This window comes from Dendrobates tinctorius, unplaced genomic scaffold, assembly GCF_039654945.1.
Source record: "Dendrobates tinctorius isolate UK_male_01 unplaced genomic scaffold, ASM3965494v1 ptg000051l, whole genome shotgun sequence".
NCBI lineage: Eukaryota > Metazoa > Chordata > Amphibia > Anura > Dendrobatidae > Dendrobates > Dendrobates tinctorius.
Window position 1 is genome coordinate 24,558,875 of NW_027361719.1, and position 24,429 is coordinate 24,583,303.

The following is a 24,429-nucleotide window of genomic DNA, read 5'->3' on the forward strand; positions in this document are numbered from 1 at the left end:
TGTTGGGTCTTCTCGTCAGCGGCAGAGGGCCTGGGAGAGGCCAGTCATGCCCGAGTTTCTTCACTTAGGCTCGATCTTCCAGGATGGTATGAAAGCGGTTTTTAGAAAGACTGAATAGTGGGTTCACTCAGATGAACACACTTTTCCAGGAAGTCCACAGATGCCTTGACCACCTGGAAGCCGACCTTCAGAGACTGGCATAACATTTTTTGTTATCAATAGAGTGGTGCCTGTCAGGAAACCTACCACTTGATCTTCAGCTGACCGTGATGCAGCCCTGCCAGGCTGCTTACAACCAGGCATTGCAGCAGTCCTGATAGCAGCAGGCACAAACTTCATTTCCTACAGGTCAACAAGGGCCAGCACAGCAACAGTGGCAGAATCCTCCAGCACCTATCCAGACATCTCAAGGACTTGGATACCTGTCTGCTTAACAAACAATGACGGCGCAAGTGACCTATCCACCACCACCGCTGGACATTAGGACTGTTCCTACAGTACCCATCTACACCATGCAGCCGTGTGCAGCAGCCATGCAGCCTCAACTTTCACCACGCAGATGAGTACAGCAGCCAAGCAGCCTTCAGCTTCCACTATGCAGCAGAGTGCAGCAGCCATGCAGACTTCAATGTCCACCATGCTGCCCAGACCAGCACCAAGCCAGCACACTGCAACAGAGGCCACCACTCCCACACAGCCAAGCAAGAAATGCAGAAGTACCTTCAAAAAACAGACTCCCACTAGTGACTGCTCAGCACAAGAAAAAGAAGACCCGGAACAAAAAAAGTCGGTCATAATTGGACCCACCACCTCCACCCTCACCTACCAATGTGTCTTTGTTGTAAAATATATCACGATCTTCTCTTGTGTCTCTCCCTTCCAATTTGTCCATCCCTTCCCAAGATTCTACTCCTAATGTGTCATCTTTCCCAATGTTTCCAGTCCCATCCATGAGCCAATTCTGCAATTTATTGCCCCTTCCCCTGTAACCCCTTAATCAGCGACCACCACCCAATCATCACAGCTCAACACCCCTAAGGTCCACAATATCTCACTGTCAGACAGACCGAACATAAACCCAAATATTGGTTAATGGAAAATAAACAGTTGTTTGTTGTTGGTGAATAAAATTTTTATTTTGTTTGCACAATCCCTGTGTTTTCTTTGTCTCTTTATGTGAAAACACACATCTGGGTATTGTATTGTTGAGAGAAGTAGTAACGGGTGTTTCACTGGAGGTGTTTTATTACTAGTAAAGTCAGCAAACATTAAAGGTACATTTACTTACAAGTGTATTAAACTATATCGTCTTGCCATGCCACACGTCCAATATCCAAAACAAAGTAATCAGCAAACTTATCCCTCATCTGGGCAACTTCCACTGTAGTCCTCAGAGGGTGATCACGGTAATCCTGCAGAGTACTAGCAACAGGTTCATCAAGTGGTTGCCAATCTTTTGCAAAGATGTAATTGTGCATAACAACACATGCTTTGACCACATCATCAATTGTCTTTGCTTTTTAGATTGATTGGTGTTCCCAAAATGCGCCATTTAGATGCCAGCACACAAAAGGCACACTCCACAGTTCTTCGTGCTCTTGTCAGTCTGTAGTTGAAAATCCTTTCGGTGTGATTCAAGGCTCGACTCGGGTACGGTTTAATGAGGTTGGCACACATTTGAAAGGCCTCATCCCCAACCACAACAAATGGCATTGGTGGTCCTTCAGTGTTCAGAAGAGGTCGTGGCTGTGGAAAATTTAAATGATTTCCATACAAACTTTGGCCCATGTCAGAGTTTTTGAAAAACTGTGAGTCATTTCCTCATCCTTATGAGCCAACATCAACGGCGACATATCGACATTCGGCATCTGCAATTGCCATGAGAACAATGCAAAATAATTTTTTGTAACTGAAATACTCGAATCCACTTCCAGCAGGTTTCACAGTCCGAATGTGTTTGCTGTCCACAGCCCCCACACAGTTTGGAAAATTAAAAAAGTCCTGGAATTTTGCAGCATCTTCCATCAACAGTTCAGTTGTGGGTTGGGGGAGGAAATCTTAATGCAGATCATGACATAAAGCACCGCAGGTGTCTCCAACAATCCCAGAAAGGGTGGACACTCCAATCCGGAATTGAAAATGTAGAGATGATAAGGTCTCTCCGGTAGAGTTGAGCGACTTTTGGTTTTTTAGGGTCGAGTTTCATTTCATGAAACCCGACTTTTCCAAAAGTCGGGTTGAGCAAAATCGGCCGACTATAGGGAAAAGTCGGGGGTCCGACCGAAACACGAAACCCAATGTAAGTCAATGGGGAATTAAAGTCGGCAGTGAGAGGAGGACAGGAAACACACCTACAGTGCCCATTTGAATGCCAAAAGCATCAATTCTTATTACTTAAGCTTGTCAACCTTAATTTACTTCATAATACTAGTTATGTACTGAAAAATGGGGGTTATTTGGCTACAGTTGTGGGGGGTAGGGCTGGCTCCAGGTTTTCGTGGGACGAGGGCTAAAGAGCGCCCCTTTAACACATACCACAACTCATGATGCTCCAATACGGCAGAGAAATAGCAGTATAGTACAATGAAAAATACTTCACTTCTTACATCTCATGACTGATATCCATTTTAAATTCTCCAATACCTCCAAAAACGGACAGTATATAACTCCATACAGTATTATGGCCAGCGATTAGTGCGCTATACAGAGTAATGAGGCCCATATATTTCTCCATATGGAATCATTGATCCCATATAATGTTTCAAACCGTATATGATGAGCTCCACATAATGCTATAGTATATGTTGGTCCCAATGGATGAAGCTCCACTGTCTTATGGGCCCAAATAATGCTCCATATATAATGGGCCCCATTTCTACTGCTCTAGTGTATAATGGGCCCTGTAAATGCTGCTCCAGTGTCTGATGTCCACCTTTGGAATGCTCCAGTGTATGGTGGGCCCCATATATCATTCACCAGAGTATAGTGCTCCCCAAAAATTGCTGTCCCAACATTGAAAACAATTACATAAGTCTCCTTGCTAGGGAATCCCTGTACTACTCTGAACTCCTTGTCGTACCCATCTTCCATCTCACTGCACTTGGCTGTTTAGGCCCTCCCACCGGCAGAGACACTTTTGCGTACTATGCGGTGCCCTGTGCCAGTGCCATCGCCCATGAGTATGCCCCCCCACCTGCTCAAGGAACCTGCACTTTCATCTGCACCTTCCTCTTTGTCACCGTGTAAGGTGGTATAGTATGTGGGAAGGGGAACCTGAGTTTCCTCTGGGTCAGATTCTGGCAGTGTAGAGTGCGAAGGGAATGTAGTGGTCTGGGTCAATGTACCAGCAGCATCATCCAGCAGTGGCTGGGCCTCAGTGCACTTGTGGTGTCCCCAAGAGTACGGTCGCCAGTGTGGCATTACCTTCCTCCTAGGGAGTGTGTTGTCAAGCTTGGGAGCAATGAAGGATCTCTCTAGCAGTGAAACCAACACACAACACATTTCCCACTCCAGGCTAGCAGGGAGACCTCTGAACCTGACTGCTGAGGAGCTGCTCTCTGTGGTCGGGAGGAGGTAAGTTAGGGCACTCTGTGCAGGGAAGGGGAAGTGTGTGGACGTGAGAAGGGGAGCTGGAGGATGAGCAGAGTTAAGGCGCACTCCTAGCTGGAGCGCATGGTTCCGATTCCGGTCTCCGAGTTTGTAGGGACACTGACGTTCCTGCAGCAGAAACCAGGGGAAGTAGCAGCTATAAATGCTCTGTACCCAACTAAGGCTCGGGGGCCCCAGCATCGACGTGTGGGAGCCAGAAGGAAAAGGCTACAGCTGTCTGCCATACAAGTAAAGTCTGAGGAACATCTGTTAGACAGGAGGCGCTTCAGTAAACCACGGTCCTGTGAGTGCTTCCCCCACAAGCGCTAGAAAGGAGACGTTCAGGAAGGTACATGTTGGCGGAGTGTTGGAAGGGAGCTTTCTATTTTGGTCCCGGAGGTTGGCTGAGGTCCTGACCCGGAGGACACAGCATGGAGGCAGGCATCTGTGTAACCTGCAGACTATGAGTAAAGCTTTGGAACTGCACGCTCTGGTGTCCTACAGTTATTCCAGCACCGCTACATCTGGGTACCAGCACCTATACCACCTGTGCCTTTCCCCCATGACTACATCTACACTTCCCTGGGACTCCAGCTCCACCTGTGGGGAGCTTCACCATCTTTGCTGCACAACACCATCAGTCCCAGAGGATCTGCATGCAGCGTCGGCCTAACATCTATGTTGCCGAACACCACAGGTGGCGTCAAACTATCTATATAAACTCTTTACCATTATACCACGCCATTTACATGGGCGCCCAGGGCCACCGTCCGGGTCACCGCTGCTGTGACACATCCCACTGACACCGGCCCGGTACCGAGTACCCCACAGCCCTGGGAGGGCGACCCATATGCCGATTGCTGATCGGGCGGCGTTATTCCCACGAACCGCCAAACAGCGTCCATGAAGGCAAAGTTTTTGGTTTCCGGGGGCAGTATGATTGCAAAGCTGAACCTTAAAGGAATGTCCAAAAGGGCACCACCAGGAGTGGAGCCTGTGGCTTAATTGGACTCCACCCGGGAAACCACAACCATGCCACCTAAAGAAAAGATGCACACTTTGAAAACTTTGTCGATTCTGTGTGTGGTGTGGTATGTGTGTTTGTAGTTGTGCTAGCGATTTCTCAGCTTTATTCCGTTAACAACCGAGACTCCGGCATGCCCGCGCAGTACGCGTCAAGCTTACTAGAGGGATAAGCGAGACTCTGGCACGTGAGATCGAGCAATAACAGGTCTAGTATTCCCGTACATGTCCAGGGCTGCATGCACGCTACACTGAAAGGACCAGCTTTTGTCGCTTACAGGTGCAAATAACCTGCTGAACTCCGTTAGTGATGGGGATCTGGGATTCAGATTATTCCCCGCGAACGATGATTTCCCATTAAGTTCAGGTCAACCGCAATTCCGGAGTTAGGCCTAACCGTCATTCCTGAAAAAATTACGTGTCCAAACCACAGGTGCTGTAGCTTGCTTAGCAGCTCGGCAGCTGTTCTCAGGCCCAGTATGGATTCAACAACATTGTAGAAAGTTGATAAAGGGTACAGTTTCACCGGATAACACGTATATATGTAGCCTAGTTTACACATTAAAAATATATGTCTATAGATCAGGAGGCAGACTCAGATGTTCTCAGGCCCAGTATGGATTTGACCAGATTGTACAAAGTTGAGAAAGGGTACTTTATCACTGGATAGCAGGTATATATAGCATAGTTTAAACATGTAAAATCTCCGTGTTCTCAGTATGGATTACACAGCAATCTAAAAAGTGGAAAAAAGGAAATGCATTTGAGGCGTACACAACTATATACTTTTGGTGTTATTTTTAAATCTTCATATATACTTCTGTCTCAGTAATACAGTCCAGCCTCTCCGCAATAGGAAATGAGATGCATACAATTACTGACATAAAGGCTAGTGATTGCAGAAATCTAGGAATTACTATTCATGGGAAAAACTTCCGTCACAATTCTCATAGGCGATGCTGACCCTCAATTAATTTTTGTGTTGAGACAGTGAAAACATTTTTTGTGAATAAAGTCTTGCTGTATCGCACTTCCGTTAATTCCATCACTGTTACTCATCTCAATCAAATTTTTATCACAGGGAGCGATGTAAACATGGTGCTCACTGGCTATCATGATCTGTCACGTAACTTTGGAGTGCAAAAGACAGAAGCCACAGGCCGTAGGTGATTCTATTTGATTGGCATGACAGGGAACATTTTAAAATGTGCGCCGGAATGTCACACGTTTGTGAGTAGGAAAACTGTGATAGCTGATTATAAACCACCACTGCATGTCATTGTGAGTCGACATCCATAAGAAATGGAAGCCATTGATCATCTGGAGCTAGAGCCCGGCCAGCAGGACAGGGCATAGCTACATCTTAACCATCATCTTTCAGTTCAATCAATTTGTAGTGGCACTCCCAGTGAAGGATTTGACAGCCCCGACTACACAGCGGAGGAGCAGGGAGAGGTAAACATTGCAAATGCTGGGGCACTGCCCAAGCAAGGGGGGCACACTCGTGGGCGTCGGTACTGGCACTGGGCCCCTCATAGTACGGCGGTGTGTCTGACAGCGGGTGTGCACCACCACCGTCAGAGACACTTGATTGCACTATGAGGAACCCTGTGCCAGTGCCCGTGCCCAAGAGTCGGCCTACCTACCTGTCCAGGGCAATGGCACTCGCACGATTTCGTGCGCTAGGTGGTGACCCCGGACATGGGGGGGGCAGCCCAGTTAGGGCGGTTTACAAAGTGGCATATGTTGATGTGGGACATTCAGCTGCTGCAAAAGGCGAAATAGGTCAAGTTTGCGGAATAGGAGGAGGACCAAAGCAAGCTATTTTTCTGGCAACCAATGTGTCATCAAGGGAAGGTGGGACAAAATCCTTGGAAACCCATGGTTCATTTTAATGAAGCTTAGATCATCCACATTTTGGGTTGACAGACGGGTCCTTTTTTCTGTCAGGATTGATCCAGCTGCACTGAAGACTCTTTCCGATAGCACACTTGCAGCTGGGCAAGCGAGCTCCTGTAAGGCATATTGTGCCAATTCAGGCCAGGTGTCCAGTTTAGCGGCCCAATATTCAAAGGGGAATGACCTGTGCGGGAGAACATCAATATGGGAGGAAAAGTAGTTTGTAACCATAGTTGACAACTGCTGTCTCCTGTCACTTTCCATCGATGCAGTATTACCAGTTGTGAGAGCGGTACTTGAAAAATCAGTCCACAACATTGTCATGAAACCCCTGTCTCCAACGCCACTTCTGCTGTGTGCACCACGAACACCTCTACCAAGCTGCCCCCGGCCAGTACGGCTCGTGTGAGAACCATCACCGCTGCTGTGTGCTGGGAATGCCTCAACCAACCGGTTAACCAGAGTTGCTTGTTTATTAGCCAATATTAGGTCAAGGTTCTCCTGTGGCATGATGTTTTGTAATTTGCCTTTATAGCGTGGATCCAGGATGCTGGCCAACCAGTAGTCGTCATCGTTCATCATTTTGGCAATGCGGGGGTCCCTTTTTAGGATCTGCAAGGCATAATCTGACATGTGGGCCAATGTTCCCGGTGTCAATGATGCACTGCGAGTGCTGGTTGGAGGAGCACTTTCTGGCAAATCCACATCCCTCCAGTCACGCACAAGCCCTGTACCAGACCTTGTCACGCCAACATTTTCACTTGCCCCACGAGATGCATCCTCCTCCCCTAAGTAATCATCCCCATCATCATCCTCCTCCTCCTCTTCTTCCTCCTCCTCGTCCAGGAGAGGTCCCTGAGCAGACAATAGCTGAATGTCATCAAGGATTCCTTCCTCCTCTTCCTCCTTGTCAACATTGGCTGCAGACGCCTGCTTCTTAAGGTGCGTCAAAGTTTGCATGAGCAGACGCATAAGTGGGATGCTCATGCTTAGGATGGCGTCATCTGCGCTTACCAGCCGTGTGCATTCCTCAAAACACTGAAGGACTTTACAGAGGTCTTTCAGCTTCGACCACTGCACACCTGTCAACTCCATGTCTGCTCTCAAAGTGCCTGGCCATGTATCCTCCCACAAATGCATTATGGCCTGCCTCTGTTCGCACAGCCGCTCAACCATGTGCAGGGTGGAGTTCCACCTTGTTGCAATGTCGATAATGAGGCGGTGGTTGGGAAGGTGGAGCAATTGCTGCAGCTTCTGCATACGAATGGAGTGTACAGGCGACCAGCGGATGTGCGCGCACAGTCTTCGCACCTTCTGGAGCAGGGCTGTTAACTCCGGATAATTGTTGAGGAAGCACTGCACCACCAGGTTCAAGGTGTGAGCCAAGCAAGGTATGTGGCTGAGTTTTGAAAGGGCTATGGCTGCCACAAAATTACGGCCTTTATCACTAACTACATTGCCTGCCTCAAGATGTATAGTGCCCAGCCATGACTCAGTTTGTCGCTGAAAGTACTCGGCCAGCACCTCCGCGGTGTGTCTGTCGCCCAAACACATCATCTGCAACACAGCCTGCTGACGCTTTCCACTAGCTGCTCGATAGGGGGACACCTCGTGTGCAACAGTGGCAGCTGCAGTTGGAGTGCTCGTACGACTGCGCTCTGTGGACGAGCTTTCGCTTCTGGAGGAGGAGGAGGAGAAGGGTTGAACGCCTACAGCCAACTGTTTCCTATACCATGGGCTATGCAGCACTGTCCCACCACCGCTGTCCCCTGTGGACCCTGCATCCACCACATTAACCCAGTGCGCAGTGATGGACACGTAATGGCCCTGGCCATGCCGACTGGACCATGCATCTGTTGTGAGGTGCACCTTTCCACTCACTGACTGCTTGAGTGCATTGGCAATGCGGTCTTTCACATGATGGTGGAGGGCTGGGATGGCTTTGCGAGAGAAGAAGTGGCGACTGGGTAGGTCATAGCGTGGTACTGCATAGGCCATGAGTTAGTGGAAAGCTGCGCTTTCCACCAACCGATAGGGCATCATCTCTAACGAGATTAGTTTGGCAATGTGGGCGTTCAAACCCAGTGTACGCGGATGAGAGACTGAGTACTTTCTTGACCTACTCATAGTCTCTGGGAGGGTGAGCTGGACTTGAGAGCTGCATATGGTGGAACTAGCGGTGGACAGGGCGGACTGAGAGAGGGTTGATGATGGTGATGGAGTTGGTGTTCTTTCTGATGGCCTAGATTCAGTCTTTTGTTGATATAACAGTGGGATTCCCTGACTGCTTTGGCCTTGCAACGACACTTCAACATTTGCTGCTGTGCTAACCGGTGGGCTTACAGTGGGGGAAACAATGTAGCGTTGCTGACTACCTTCTTTGTGATCAGTTGCACATATGGTGCTTGAGGTTTGGTGTTGTGTCCACGCTTGCAAGTGCATGCTGGTTAAATGTCTAAGCATGCAACTGGTATTCAAATTTTTCAGATTTTTCCCTCGGCTAAAGGTCTTTGCGCACTTCTTACAGATAACCTTGGCCTGATCATGAGGATTTTGTTCAAAAAAGTGCCACACTGCACTCTTCCTACTTTGGAAGACATTTTGCGGCCTAGCACGCTGTGCTATTTTGACCGTCTGGACAAGCTGTCCAGCAACTCTTTTGATTTTTGGAACCTGTCTTTGGAGTGCTCCAGGCCTGCCAGATAACAGCTGTTGCGATGTCGATGTCTGCTGTGGATGCTCCTCCTCCTCCGAGCTATTGGAAGCAGCACCCTCTTCCCCCAATGGATGCCAATCTGGGTCAACAACTGGGTCATCCATCACCTCCTCTTCAATGTCATGTGCACCTTCCTCTGTGTCACCGTGTATGGTGGTATAGTATGCGGGAAGGGGCACCAGAGTCTCATCAGGGTCAGAATCTGGCTCATTACACTGCGAGGACAATGTAGTGCTCTGACTGAATGTACCAGCAGAATCATCTATCAGTGGCTGTGCATCAATGCACTCCATGTCAGATTCATCTTGGCCTGGGTAATTCACCATTTCACTTGATAACCCAGGCATGGTATGTGAAAACAGCTCCATGGAGTAATCAGTAGTATGGCCTGCGTCATCCTTCAATCTTGGTTGGGGTGAAGGACACAAGGAAAGGTGTGGTTCATGAACATGAGCCTCCAATGACGACTCAGTGCTTTTACTTTTTACAACTGAAGAAGAGGAGGCGATAGAGCTGGAGGCTGAGTCAGCAATGTAAGTCAAAACTTTTTCCTGATGCTCTGGCTTTAAAAGCGGTTTGCCAACTCCTAGAAAACTAAGCCTTCGAAGCCCTATGGAGCCAGACGATGACACAGGCTCAACACCTCCTGCATTCGGTCCTATTTTGCTCTTGCCACTACCATCAGATCCACCACCAACACCATCATTACCAGCTGCCAACCCCCGTCCAATTCCACGGCCTCTTCCACCAGCCTTCCTCATTTTTGGTAGAAATGTAGACAAAATCCAACAAACTATATAGTAATGTAAAACAAGGTACAAGGTGTCTATAGGACAGGGGAGATTTTGAATTTCTGCAGACACTTATGGACACTGGACACTTTTGGATTGTGTGAGGCCCACTGAATATCTGAGCGCTATGTCACAGGCTCGATGGCACAGCTGTGACCAAAGTGACTAGAGGATAAGTGAGATTTTGAATTTCTGCACACACTAGTGGACACTGGACACTTTTGGATTGTGTGAGGCCCACTGAATATCTGAGCGCTATGTCACAGGCTCGACGGCACAGCTGTGACCAAAGTGACTAGAGGATAAGTGAGATTTTGAATTTCTGCTCACACTAGTGGACAATGGACACTTTTGGATTGTGTGAGGCCCACTGAATATCTGAGCGCTATGTCACAGGCTCGATGGCACAGCTGTGAACAAAGTGACTAGAGGATAAGTGAGATTTTGAATTTCTGCTCACACTAGTGGACAATGGACACTTTTGGATTGTGTGAGGCCCACTGAATATCTGAGTGCTATGTCACAGGCTCGATGGCACAGCTGTGACAAAAGTGACTAGAGGATAAGGGAGATTTTGAATTTCTGCAGACACTTGTGGACACTGGACACTTTTGGATTGTGTGAGCCCACTGAATATCTGAGCGCTATGTCACAGGCTCGATGGCACAGCTGTGACCAGAGTGACTAGAGGATAACGGAGATTTTGAATTTCTGCAGACACTTGTGGACACTGGACACTTTTGGATTGTGTGAGCCCACTGAATATCTGAGCGCTATGTCACAGGCTCGATGGCACTGCTGTGACCAAAGTGACTAGAGGATAACGGAGATTTTGAATTTCTGCAGACACTTGTGGACACTGGACACTTTTGGATTGTGTGAGCCCACTGAATATCTGAGCGCTATGTGACAGGCTCGATGGCACAGCTGTGACCAAAGTGACTAGAGGATAAGGGAGATTTTGAATTTCTGCAGACACTTGTGGACACTGGACACTTTTGGATTGTGTGAGCCCACTGAATATCTGAGCGCTATGTCACAGGCTCGATGGCACAGCTGTGACCAAAGTGACTAGAGGATAACGGAGATTTTGAATTTCTGCAGACACTTGTGGACACTGGACACTTTTGGATTGTGTGAGCCCACTGAATATCTGAGCGCTATGTCACAGGCTCGATGGCACAGCTGTGACCAAAGTGACTAGAGAATAACGGAGATTTTGAATTTCTGCAGATACTTGTGGACACTGGACACTTTTGGATTGTGTGAGGCCCACTGAATATCTGAGCGCTATGTCACAGGCTCGATGGCACAGCTGTGAACAAAGTGACTAGAGGATAAGTGAGATTTTGAATTTCTGCTCACACTAGTGGACAATGGACACTTTTGGATTGTGTGAGGCCCACTGAATATCTGAGCGCTATGTCACAGGCTCGATGGCACAGCTGTGACCAAAGTAACTAGAGGATAAGTGAGATTTTGAATTTCTGCAGACTCTTGTGGACACTGGACACTTTTGGATTGTGTGAGCCCACTGAATATCTGAGCGCTATGTCACAGGCTCGATGGCACAGCTGTGACCAAAGTGACTAGAGGATAACGGAGATTTTGAATTTCTGCAGACACTTGTGGACACTGGACACTTTTGGATTGTGTGAGCCCACTGAATATCTGAGCGCTATGTCACAGGCTCGATGGCACAGCTGTGACCAAAGTGACTAGAGGATAACGGAGATTTTGAATTTCTGCAGACACTTGTGGACACTGGACACTTTTGGATTGTGTGAGGCCCACTGAATATCTGAGCGCTATGTCACAGGCTCGATGGCACAGCTGTGACCAAAGTGACTAGAGGATAACAGAGATTTTGAATCTCTGCAGACACTTGTGGACACTGGACACTTTTGGATTGTGTGAGCCCACTGAATATCTGAGCGCTATGTCACAGGCTCGATGGCACAGCTGTGACCAAAGTGACTAGAGGATAACGGAGATTTTGAATTTCTGCAGACACTTGTGGACACTGGACACTTTTGGATTGTGTGAGGCCCACTGAATATCTGAGCGCTATGTCACAGGCAGAAATTGGCTAGTGTATCACAAACTACAAGGTGTATGTAGAATTGGGCAGAATAGGAATCTCCCTAGAGTGCAGGTCTGTAAGAACGGAACATGTCCTCGACTTATTCTCACAGAGTGACACAGATAGCTTCACTGTGGCTGTGATAACAGCCGTTACACGGTACTGTGTGAGGAGCGTACACCGCTGTATGGTGTGAAAAAATGCACGCCCAGTACCTCAGCAGGACAAAAAAAAAATTGGGATTGCTTTTAAAAAAGCAGTTTGCAGCTCAGTACCTCAGCAGGACAAAAAAAAAAAATTGGGATTGCTTTTAAAAAAGCAGTTTGCAGAGCAGTGAGTAAACAGCAATGCAGCTGTCAGGAAGCCTTAGAAGGCAGCCCAACAACCAACACCACTGATACACCACAATATAGCCTCCCCTTGCACTGCACACACAGTGACTGGTGTGTTGTACAGGCACAATTGCTAGCAGCAGAAGCAGTTTTTTTTTCTTCTTCCCTGCCTAACGCTCTCCCTACAGAATCAGCAGCAACCTCTCCCTATGCTAAGATCGGCAGAAGTAAGATGGCGGTCGGCGTGCACGCCCTTTTATACCCCCTGTGACGCCCACCAAAGCAAGCCAATCACTTGCATGCCCTTCTGAAAGATGGTGGTGACCCCTGCCTATGTCATCACGTTGCCCACAGTGTCCGTGGATCCTGATTGGCTGAAAAAGAGCGCAAAACAAACTTTTGAAACGCGACTTTGGCGCGTAAGTCGCCGACCTCGTGGCCGACCTCATCCTAGGGTCGGGTTTCGTTTCATGAAACCCGACTTTGCCAAAAGTCGGCGACTTTTGAAATTTTTCGACCCGTTTCGCTCAACTCTACTTAGGGGCAATCTTATTACAATGTATAAATATATGTGGGGACAGTACAAAGACCTTTCTAATGATCTTTTTACTCTTAGACCTGTGACGGGGACAAGGGGGCATCCCCTACGTCTAGAGGAAAGAAGGTTTAAGCATACTCACAGACACGGATTCTTTACTGTAAGAGCAGTGAGACTATGGAACTCTCTGCCATATGATGTTGTAATGAGTGATTCCCTAATAAAATTTAAGAAGGGACTGGATGCCTTTCTTGAAAAGTAATATTCCAGGGTATATACACTAGGTTCCCTAATATTGCGTTGATCCAGAGAGCTAGTCTGATTGCCGTATGTGGAGTCGGGAAGGAATTTTTTTCGCCAATGTGAAGCTTACTGTTTGCTACATGGGTTTTTTTTTGCCTTCCTCTGGATCAATATGTTAGGGCAAGTTAGGATAGGATAAGGGTTGAACTAGATGGACTTAAAGTCTCCCTTCAACCTTAATAACTATGTTACTATGTATGTTATGCTACAGAGCAGGCACTGCCCCGATAAAATGTGAATTTTTTTTTCAAACCACAGTTCTATGAAGTATCTAAAATAGGGGGCAGGTCACTGAGGAATTAGTGACTGGTCATATAGATAAACATCTAAGCAGAGCAATACATAAAGAACCCACAGAGGCTTCCCCAGAGCACGAGACTATCATTAACTGAAAACTGCAAATAAAGTCTAAACAACAACCACAAAACAGATTTCATCAACCAAGGTATCATTGTAATCAGTATAATAGAGCCAACCTGACACTCTCTGTAGGTTACTGTGCACAATCCTGCTGACAGTTTAATTTAAAAAAAAGACAAAATCAAAAAGCTTAAAAAAGATACCGTAATCATTTATTATTCTCTACGGCTGCAAACCAGAGTCATATAAAAGGAGCCATCTCTAAATTTCAGAGCATACTACTAGAACAATTTATTTCAAAACCTTCATTAAGCCTTAAAGAAAAATGAGAGAAAGATATTGGTATAATTGATCCTGATCATTGGGACATAATAATGTAATCAGTCCCACAGCTGTCCACTAGCGAAGACCAGAGATTGTCACTGTTATAACTATTACACCGTATGTATAGAATTCCTAAGTTTCTCCATAAAATAATTAGAAACATTATAGCAGCACACTGGTTATGTAATTCTTCAAAATTTAGAGAATTTAGAGAGAAGATAAATTTATTAATTCGGTTAGAGGAAAGGAATGGAAAGTCTGCCATGGTGTGTCGTTTTTCCAATTACTGGGTTCTATAGCTGGTATAGGGTATACATTGGAATATTACATGAAATATATTCATAGATTGTAAGCTTGCGAGCAGGGCCCTCATTCCTCTTGGTATCTGTTATGATCTATGTGATTATTGTTATACTGTAATGTCTATTGTCTGTACAAGTCCCCTCTGAAATGTAAAGTGCTGCGGAATATGTCGGCGCTATAGAAATAAAATTTATTATTATTATAACAACCTAAGTTACACAGGAGTAATATGGATCTATGGCAAAAAGATGTGCACACATCACGAAATGATAGACTACAACATTCTGCTCCCATGTTTCTATGTACATGTTCATTGTCTTTGTATTGATCTTTTGTTGGTATGTTTGTATAACCCGCAAAAAACCTGTTCAAAAATTTATTATATTATATAATGTATTATGTTTTTCACCCATAGACAAATATTTTTGTTGGAAAAATTGACTAATGTCATTTATACTGTAGAAATTTTGTTGGTTTGACATAAAAAACAAAAATTGTACTGCTACAGGTGTACAAATTTGGTCCCTCAGTACTCGATTCCCGGCTACCACTATTTCTCCTGTTGTGGTGTCTCCACCTTGTACCAGCATGTGTCCAGGAACATCACCCATGCCTTTACCAACACGTTACTGGGATTGTCCACTTAACGACAGACACGTGACCAAGAGTTTGTTACTAAAGTTGCTACATTTCCCTGACAGCACACTGGGTGAACATTATTGGAGGCCCGGGGCGAATCCCACCCTGGCATGGTACATACGCTACTGATGCTGAGTATAGCTGGCCCTACTTCCATCAGGGTTTCCTTCACCTCCTGCACCAGTTCCTACACCCCGTCCTGCTCCTCCTCATCCTCCATCTCCATTTTGCTATCTCAGAGCAAGTTGTCTGCATCAGTCATAAGCTGGAAGCTCTGCAGCACTGCCTTAGTTAAGTGGCAACAGGCTCTGCTGAAGCTAATTTGTCTAGAAGAGAAACCACAAACCACAGCAAGGTTACAGAAAGGAATAACAGACCAGACATATCTGAGGCTCTCGCCGCTGAACCTACATCCGGGAATGGTCGTGTGTGATAATGGGCGTAACCTGGTGGTTCATGTGAAGCTTCGCAAGTTCACACATGTACCACACTTGGCCTACATGCTCAACTTCGTAGTGCAACAGTTTCTGAAAACCTACCCAGATTTGCCAAACGCTTCGATTTATGCCACTAATACAAACTATTTTAATAGCGTTTATCTGCATCAATCTTCCTAATATTAGAAGTTTTTCATAATCATGTTCAAACTTACCTTAAACTGTCAGAGAAAGCCTCCACACCATACTTTGACAGGCAATATCCTCCACCAACAATGGACAGTCTTCCCAAAGAACTAGATACATTTACAATACGTCCTTTGGATTTTCTTACAAGAGGCAGTAGATGTACTGTCACATCCACCATACCAATCAAATTCACATTCAGAACCTTCAGCAAATCTTCTTTTTTTTGCCATTCATTTGGAGCAAGAACGAGGGCATAGCCGGCATTATTAACCAAGCCCCAGAGCCCTGCAATGTAGAGAACAGAACTGATAAAATGCAGAATCTATGCATATAGTTTTTTTTTCATATTGCTATAGTTATCAGCTTTTATTTTTTTGCTCAACAGGAACACCGATAAACACATATCTTTCCAGCTCCCCCATAACCTTGCTCACATCACAACATTGTTCTTGTATTTTTCACAAAACATCTTCTAGCTTTCTGTCAGAAGAAAATAGTCCGTCTTCTCTCTGCCATCTTGGGAGTAAGAATCACTGTCTGCAGTCACTAGCTTTGGTAACTAACTACATGTTTCATGATACCTTTTCATATCACATAGGGAAATTTGACCAGTTCACATCTATCAAAAAACTGTAAGCAGCAAGTCAAAAGAAACAAAAACTCAATATTACATGGCACCATAATAGGAAAAAAAGTTTACTACATTTCATAAAAGTAACAAAATAACATTCTTACAGATGAATCATACTTTTTAACAATTAACAAAACATTACAAAATTCTTTGTGATGATCGAATACATTTACCACTATTCGTTACTTGAACGAATAGTACAGTATTCTGGATATTCGTTACTCAGCGAGTAATTAGATATTCACCTTGGTATATCTGAGTGACCCGCCCAGCATTTTTGGCGCTATATTTGCAGCCAATGAATATGCTGGGCTGGCTTGCCAATCACAGTAATGCCGGCACCATCTTTTGTGGGGCATTACTGTGATTGGCTGGCCTTCCAGCATTATAGAGACTATTTAAAGGTTTCCTGCTTCCATCTTGCGCACATTGCAGCTGGAAACAGCATAGGGAGAGCGCAGTTTGAGCACAGGGAAAGTGAAAGTAGTGTAGGGAAACTGAGAGTAGTTTACACTGATCGTTTATCCATTCCAAAAAGCAATTTTAAGAGCTGAAGACTATCAAGATTACTTGTTTTTGTTTCTCAGGTCTGAATTTAGTATTGAGAGATTTAATAGAAGGAAGGTATGGTGAGTAAAAGGCAGGTACCTGTGCGTTCTGACCATTGCAATTACATGCTGAAGTTCTCTGCTATTTTCCACATAAAATACCTAATATTTGCCAAGCAGTTGTGCGACTGGTGCAATATGGGTACAGATAATGGTACGTGACAATTTAGCAGGGGAAATAATTTTCGTTACTCCACATTTGCAGTGTGTCAGCAAGCCGATTTTAAAAAAATCTTAATTTTCTTTTGTTCTAAAAAAATAGTGTATCTTTATCTACCAGTTGGGCGACTGGCGCAATATGGGTACAGATAATCATACGAGACAATTTAGCAAGGGTAATAATCTTCATTACTCTGAATTTGGAGTGTGTCAGCAAGACGATCTCAAAAAAAAATTGCCACACATTGCTAAAAATAGTGAATTTGTACATAAGACATTTGTAAGGGTACTTGTGAAAAATAAAGCCAGTATTTTTTTGTTTTATAAGCATAACGCATTCAAGATGCGAAAGGATGATGTTAAAGGACGTGGATGTGGTGGTACCTGCCAAGGCCGTGTGTGACAGATTCAAAGATGACTGTATCTCATTCTAGTTTCCTGTCAAAATTTGGTCAGCGCGCTATACCACTAACGAACCCAGACAAGTGCGAAGATGTTGTGGGTTGGATGGCAGGCAAATGCTCTAGTGTGTTGACAAGCAGCACCACAAAGTCTTCCACATGGTCCAGTCTAAGTAGGCAAGAGACTGGGCCTCTGCATGTTCAACCTGGTCCTTTTTCCTCCCACCATCAAGAGTTCCAGGAAACATATGACTCCAACGCTGGCCACTTTGAGGAACTGTTTATGTTCCCTTGTAATTTGTCTCAACATGCAGAGGGTCACGAGGAGGTGGAGTGCAGTGATGCCCAAACAATTGAGCACCCATGGCCAGGAGAAAGGCATGTTGGGGAAGGTCAATTGATGTCTGAAAAGGTGGAGGATAATCATGAGGCATAGCTGCCATCAGGTCAGCCACAAATCATAGCTCAGGAGGCGGATCAGATTGAGCAATTGGAAGACAATGTGGTCGATGATGAGGCCATTGATCCAAACTGGCACGGTGGCATGCCTAGCGAGCACAGCAGTGCAGAGAGGGATGGATCCATGACAAGAAAAAAGGCAAGAAGAGGTAGTGGTTTGTCCTGAGGTAGAACTCGGTCAACTGTTCCACAGAGCCCCTCACTTGGCTAGATAACAGGCCAAGGGTGCATTGTTCCCCTGTATGACAGTTTTTTTTCTGAAAGTCCTTCTGATAAAACAACTGTAATTTGCAGCATTTGCTAAACCAAGCTAAGAAGAAGCAAGAACACTGCCAACCTGAGCACCACCAGCATGCAAAAGCACATGGCAGCCAAGCAGCCCAGTAGGTGGGTGGAACGCCTGGGTACCAAATCTGTGTCTGAGGGTCAAACTACTGCCCCTTCCTATTTTACAGCCTTCCCAATCTGCTGACCATGAAGCAGGCACTGATGCCTCCTACCCACAACCAGCGGTTGCACACATACAACAGCATCCACATCTGCTTTGTTGTCCCAGTGCAGAGTTCAGCTGTGCCTGCCCCAGACATTTACTAGAGAGCAGAAATATCTAGCCACCCACCCACAGGCCCAAATTCTAAACACCCACATTACCAGATTGCTAGCCCTGGAAATGTTGCCGTTTCGACTTGTGGGAATTGAGTCTTTCCGTGACCTCTTGGTGGTGGCATCCTCATGGTACTCCATTCCCAGCCATCTCTATTTTTCCCGGAGTGCCATCCCCGCATTACATAAGTACATGTTACAAAATATGCACTGGCCAATGCAGTCACAGGGATGGTCCACCTAGCCACAGACACATGGCAAGTTCTTGGTACATTTCCCTGAAAGCACACTGGATTAACCTGGTGGAAGCTGGGACAGAGTTAGAGGCTGGGATATCACACATCTTACCCACACCAAGAATAGCGGGCCCAACTTTCATCAGAGTTTCAGTCTCCTCATAATTCACTTCCCGTCTCTCCTTGTCCTCCTCATCCTCAGCGGAACTAGCCTCCCCATCACTCCTCAGCTGGGAAATCTGCAGCACCGCCTCGGCGAAGGGGCAGCACACTCTGCTGAAGCTCATATATTTAGGTGATAAGCTCACAACGTAGCCAAGGTGTTGAAAGGGATAAAAAAACAGACTGATCTGTGGCTCTCCCCGCTGAACCTCCAAGGTCTGATTGTGTGCGACAATGGGCGTAACTTGGTGGTGGCTTTAAAGCTCAGCAAGCTGGTACACGTTCCATGCATGGACCACGTGCTGAACTTGGTTGTACAGTGGTTTTTAAAAACATACCCTGACTTCCCTGACCTACGTGCCAAGGTACAATGTGTCAGCGCACATTTCCCAAAGTCATCTAAGGCTTTCGCCAGTCTAGCTTCACTGCAGCAGTGCTTTAATTTGCCTCCTCATCAACTGATTTGTGAACTGCTGTGAAGAAATCATATTATATCTTAACCACCCTGACAACTATGCTTAGCAAACCAAGAAGAATGGACTTTTTACCTGTATGTTGGCTTTTGGATTTAAGTGTTGATATCTGGTTGGTCAAGGAAACAGACTTTTTTGTGTGTAAGCCTGGAATATTGACTTGTAAGCTGATATTTGATATAGCATCGTTTGCTCTCATCCTTGATGAATAGTGATGTCTACTAATATGTTAATTATACATTGTCTAGCCCAGATAGTTTGCTGATTTTTAAAACAGAGGAGGATAATCTATGCAAATAGATTACATAATCAAACAAGACAACATGGTGGTCACCATTCTTCTCCTTATCTGTGAGGGTAGACTGAAGGACACTGGGTAAATTTAAAAATAGATTACATGCCTCTGTATAAAGAGACTGAGAGACAGAGAGACTGGGAGAATGTGACAGAGACGGACATTCTGAAAAACACAAAAGGACGAGAGACAGAACTACAGCCAATTCTTCATGGCACCATCATGAGGGACACGGATCTATCATGCTACAGGAAACAAACTAGGGGTTTTCGGCTCCGGTTGGAAGGATACAGATCTGCTCCACTGACCATCTCTGAACCATGGATAATTTGTAGAAAGCCATGTGTGGGACCCGCTGGTCACCTGGCTCCATGGAGATGTTCGGATTAGCCAGGTGGTAACTCTCATGTCAATTGGCTTTGTTCCTCGAATGGACTCTGTTGACTGCCATCTTCATATGCTTGTCGTTATCTCTTCTCTGTGTGTGTACCACAGGTGGGGTAGCCAACCCTGGGAGCTCTGATGTAACATCTGCCATTATTCCGGCGGGTCAGCAGAAGGGTGAGACTCTGATGTGCAGCATCTTGGGGAATTTTGCTGGGACTGTTCTATGTGTTATCTGCCTGTTTTGTGGTTTAATATAGCATTGCCACACAGTTTTACGCTCATCCTGTGTTGTCTGAGTAGCTTTATTCCCACGTTAACGGGAGAGTGAGCGTTAGGCGGGACGATCTCTGGTCCATGCAGTTCTGGCTAGCGGTCTTGGGTGCCCTCCGACCCCCCCGTTTCCCCACATCTTCCCAAACACTGGAATTCGACCTTCCATATGTTGGCAAGGCTTAGTGAGCAGCAGAGAGCAGTCTCTGAATTCCAGCTTCTCAATGCCCATCAGAGTTACACTCAGCCCCCACACATAACTGCCAAGTGGGTGCGGATTGTTGATCTATGTGAGGTTCTTCACAACTTTGAGTATTGTATTGTTCCAAGATGGTAAGCGATGATGATGCTATTATGAGCGTAACTATCCCATTGCACTGTCTATTAAACCGTTCACTGCAGAATCTGAAATATTAAGCTTTGAATGCTGAGCAGGTGGATATGGAGCAAGATTGTACAGTGGCTGAAACTAGACAGCCCAGCCTCACAGTATTCTCAGGCAACACAAGATGATGACAAGGAACAGGAGGAGGAGGAAGTAAATTTTTGGCTCTGTGCTACAGAGATGACTCCTAATCCTAGCTTTATGCCTGCCCAGCATGGATGGCCTGAAGAGGAGGAGGCGGCTATATGCCATGAGGAGGAGAGGATGAATAGTGTTCTTCCTGGTGAGGACACTAAATGTTTGACTCTCTGTAGTCTGACACACATGGCAGAGTTCATGTCCAGATGCCTTTCCCAAGACTCTTGCGTGAAAGACATTTTGTCCACCATGAAATACTGGCTGTGTACCTTTCTTGACCCACGATACAAGGAGAAAATTGCTTCTTTAATGTCGAAGGCTTTTTCAGTGCATGCATGCCAGAGGGCCTTATTGGAAGACTTGTTGAAAAGATTACCCTCATACAACACTGGTGGCAGAGGTACCTGCTCTTTTCACCCACCAGGATTGCAAGGATGGGCCACAACCACAAGGTGCAACTCAGGGGGGGGAATGTCCACCAACTGGGCCATTTTCATGAGACCGTCCCATCAGCAAGGGCTATCTGTGGATGTAACTATGACGAGGAGGGAAACGTAGACCAATATAGTGAAGGACTACTTAAGTGACCATACCATCGTCCTTGCTGATTCTTCAGTTTTGAAACCCCCATGGAAGAAGCTAACTCAAAATGTGCATCGGGGATCTGCGCTGCATGACAAGGTCATATACTCTCTCTACTTTTGTAGTGTTATTTATTTTCTTGGTTTATGCTTGTATCAGTACTTGTGGGAAGCCTAGGTGGTATTACTAGGTCTGAAAACCAGTTTATATATGCACTAGTGCACTTTTTGTTCAATTTTGGCCATCCTGACCCACTTTATGTACTTATAAGCATATAATTAACAAACCCTTAATAATTAGGATTCATATTAGGTCACATGACCATGTTGTATATGCACTGTATGCACTTTTTACTGTAGGTTATATTGCACATTGATTAATTCCCAATATATATATGGGCACATGCCTTAGTATAATGTTTAATATGGATTTTCAGTGAAACCTAGCCTGTTATTGATTTTTGTGCAAACTGTGCATAGTTCCATTTGTTCAAGAGTGTTGTTTGGCCACTATTTCTGGGCTAAGTATTTATTTATATGCTCTCTGCAGGTACAGTTTGATCTGTATTACTGGTGCTGCATTACAGTACTCTTTTTGGATATACAACACTAGTTGTCTGATTTGGATGTATGTTCCCTGTAGCAGCTTATTGGATATTATCTCTTTTTAATGGTGGGTTTATGACTGTGTATACTAATAAAGGCTATGTAATTTTATGGTTGATGCTTCCTAGATCTCATTTGATGCGGTTAATTTTGGGAGTGCCTTTTCACATTGTGCACTGGTGAAACTTGTACTGTCTATCTTGTAACAACTGCAAAGTGTATTGTGATGTCCCCATGTTGGTGACTTTCAGCTGCTCTGAGAGAGACCCTTTTGGTAATTTTTTGAAACCTTTGCACATTGTGCAATAGTGAAACTTGTACTCTCTGCCACTTGTAATAATTGCTTAAGGCCCCATTACATATAACAATGTCCCAGCGATCCCACCAACGATCCGACGTGGATGGGATCGTTGGGACATTGTTAGCTGATTGCCGGTGACCTGTCACAGACAGGCTCACCAGCGATCAGGACCAGTGAGCAAGCTGGTTTCCAAGGTAAACAGAGGGTTTCTAAGAGCCACGTGGCTCTTAGAAACCCGCTGTTTACATTGGTAACCAGCCTGCATGCCGGTATCCAACATAAACAGTGGGTTTCTAAGAGCCGCGTGGCTCTTAGAAACCCACTGTTTACATAGGTAACCAGCGTGCAGCATTGCTGATCGTTGCTCTCCCGCTGCCACACGCAGCGATGCGCGCTGGCCAGCGGTAGACCAACGATCAAGAAATGGCCCAAGACGATCCTGCACGATCAGCGATACCTGGCGGGGGGGGGCGGTCGCTGATACATGTCACACAAATGTGATGTAGTGTCACAAAATCAGCGATCTCACTGGCGATATCGCTCTGTGTGACGGGGCCTTTAGTGTATTGTGATGTCCCCATGATAGTGTCTTTCAGCGTGTATGATACAGACCCCTTGGGGTAATTTTTGGAAACGTTTGTATATTGTGTAATGGTCAAATTTCTACTCTAATCTCAATATATTCTATTATAATTTTTTTGCGTTGCCCTTTTCACGGTCTCTTTTAGCGTTTATCTGGTAGCCTGATGTTGTTTTTTTGGATCTTCACTTGGACATTTTGTAACATAAATGCATTGATATGCTCCACACAATTCTTCATGTTTCAGCCTGCTAGTTCCACATAATACCTCTGTTATAAAGGGGAATTTGACATAATACCTCTGTTAGCATATGCCATATCCTGCTCATATACGCAGCACCCCAGTAGGTGGGTGGAATGCCTGGATAGAAAATCTGTGTTACAGTGAAACCACTGGCCTTTCCCCTGTGTTACTTCATTCACATAATACAATTAAAAACGCAGAATCCTTGCGTTTTTCTGGTATAGAGAGAGTTTTTCTACCGAAACAAGGGGGAAACCACCGGAGACTTCTCTTACAAAGAGAAGCCAGATGGATTCTGTGTACTAACACAACAGGACCTTTAAGGTTAAATGAAAAAATTGATATGTCTGTTTTTCTTTAAAAAGATACACTTATATTCATTGTGATTTTGGTGCATTTGATTGTAAATCTGTTTTTAATTGTATTATATGTTCACTCTATTGAATGAGAGTGTTTGCATGTCAGAAGTCAGGAGGTGTTTCTACACCTGTGGGTGTTTTAAGTTTCACCTTCCTGTCATTCGACATCAGGACCCACTGAAGTGCAGGAACGCGAAACGGCCGTTATCCACAGCTTGTGCATTACTCCCGAGCCTATGCTTTTTATCCTTCAGTAAAACAATCACATCAGAACGGTGAGTGCCATCCTCTTTTTTCTATTTTCATACAACAAATTTTTGTCCATTTCTTAAGGATTGAGCACCCGTTCTTTTGGGTTGGTAGTGTTTATTTCAGGTGTGTGAATTGTACCTTATGGCATGTTGCCAAGGTAAGGTGGTTGCAGCTGTGCCGAATTGATCTTTTCTTGTTAGAACTATATACAATATGTCTGTTCACAAATTGTTAAATAGGGAATACTTATTCATTAACAATTTACATTGTCCAGTGCTGGACGAAGACCATTGTTGACTTTTCCAGGCTTCTAAGTGAGACTTGTGTCTCTTTAATAAACTGTTGCTTCCCTTAAGGCCCCTTTACATTTAGCGATGCACCAGCGATCCCGACCAGCGATATGACCCAGTCAGGATCGCTGGTGCATCACTAAATGATCGCTAGTGAGCTTCCACACAGGATGATCTCACAGCGATGCAGCAGCGATACAGCGGACGATAATTACCTTTCAGACGCGGCGATCCTGACGTCCTCCGTCCGCTTCCACGCGTTGCTCGTCGGCGCCAGCAGGAAGCCCAGCAGGAAGCACCTGACGAGAAATGGAGCTGCACGATCTCGCGCGATCAGCGATGGACAGCAGGGGAGCCGGTCGGAGGTAAGTATCACACATAGCGATATCGCTAGCGATATCGCTGCTGCGTCACCAAATCGGTGATGCTTTAGCGATATCGCTATGTGTAAAACCCCCTTTACATTTTCTAAATTTGGATCCTT

At 45.5% G+C, this 24,429-nt stretch overlaps 1 protein-coding gene across 1 annotated transcript in view; it reads right to left on the reverse strand.

Moving 5' to 3' along the window:
• Window positions 1-24,429, reverse strand: part of LOC141091336 (retinol dehydrogenase 7-like) — a 125,442-nt gene that overhangs the window by 28,421 nt on the left and 72,592 nt on the right. The window contains exon 4 of the mRNA XM_073576865.1: window positions 15,552-15,810. Within this exon, the coding sequence (XP_073432966.1) occupies window positions 15,552-15,810 (259 nt within the window). The remainder of the gene's footprint in view (window positions 1-15,551; window positions 15,811-24,429) is intronic.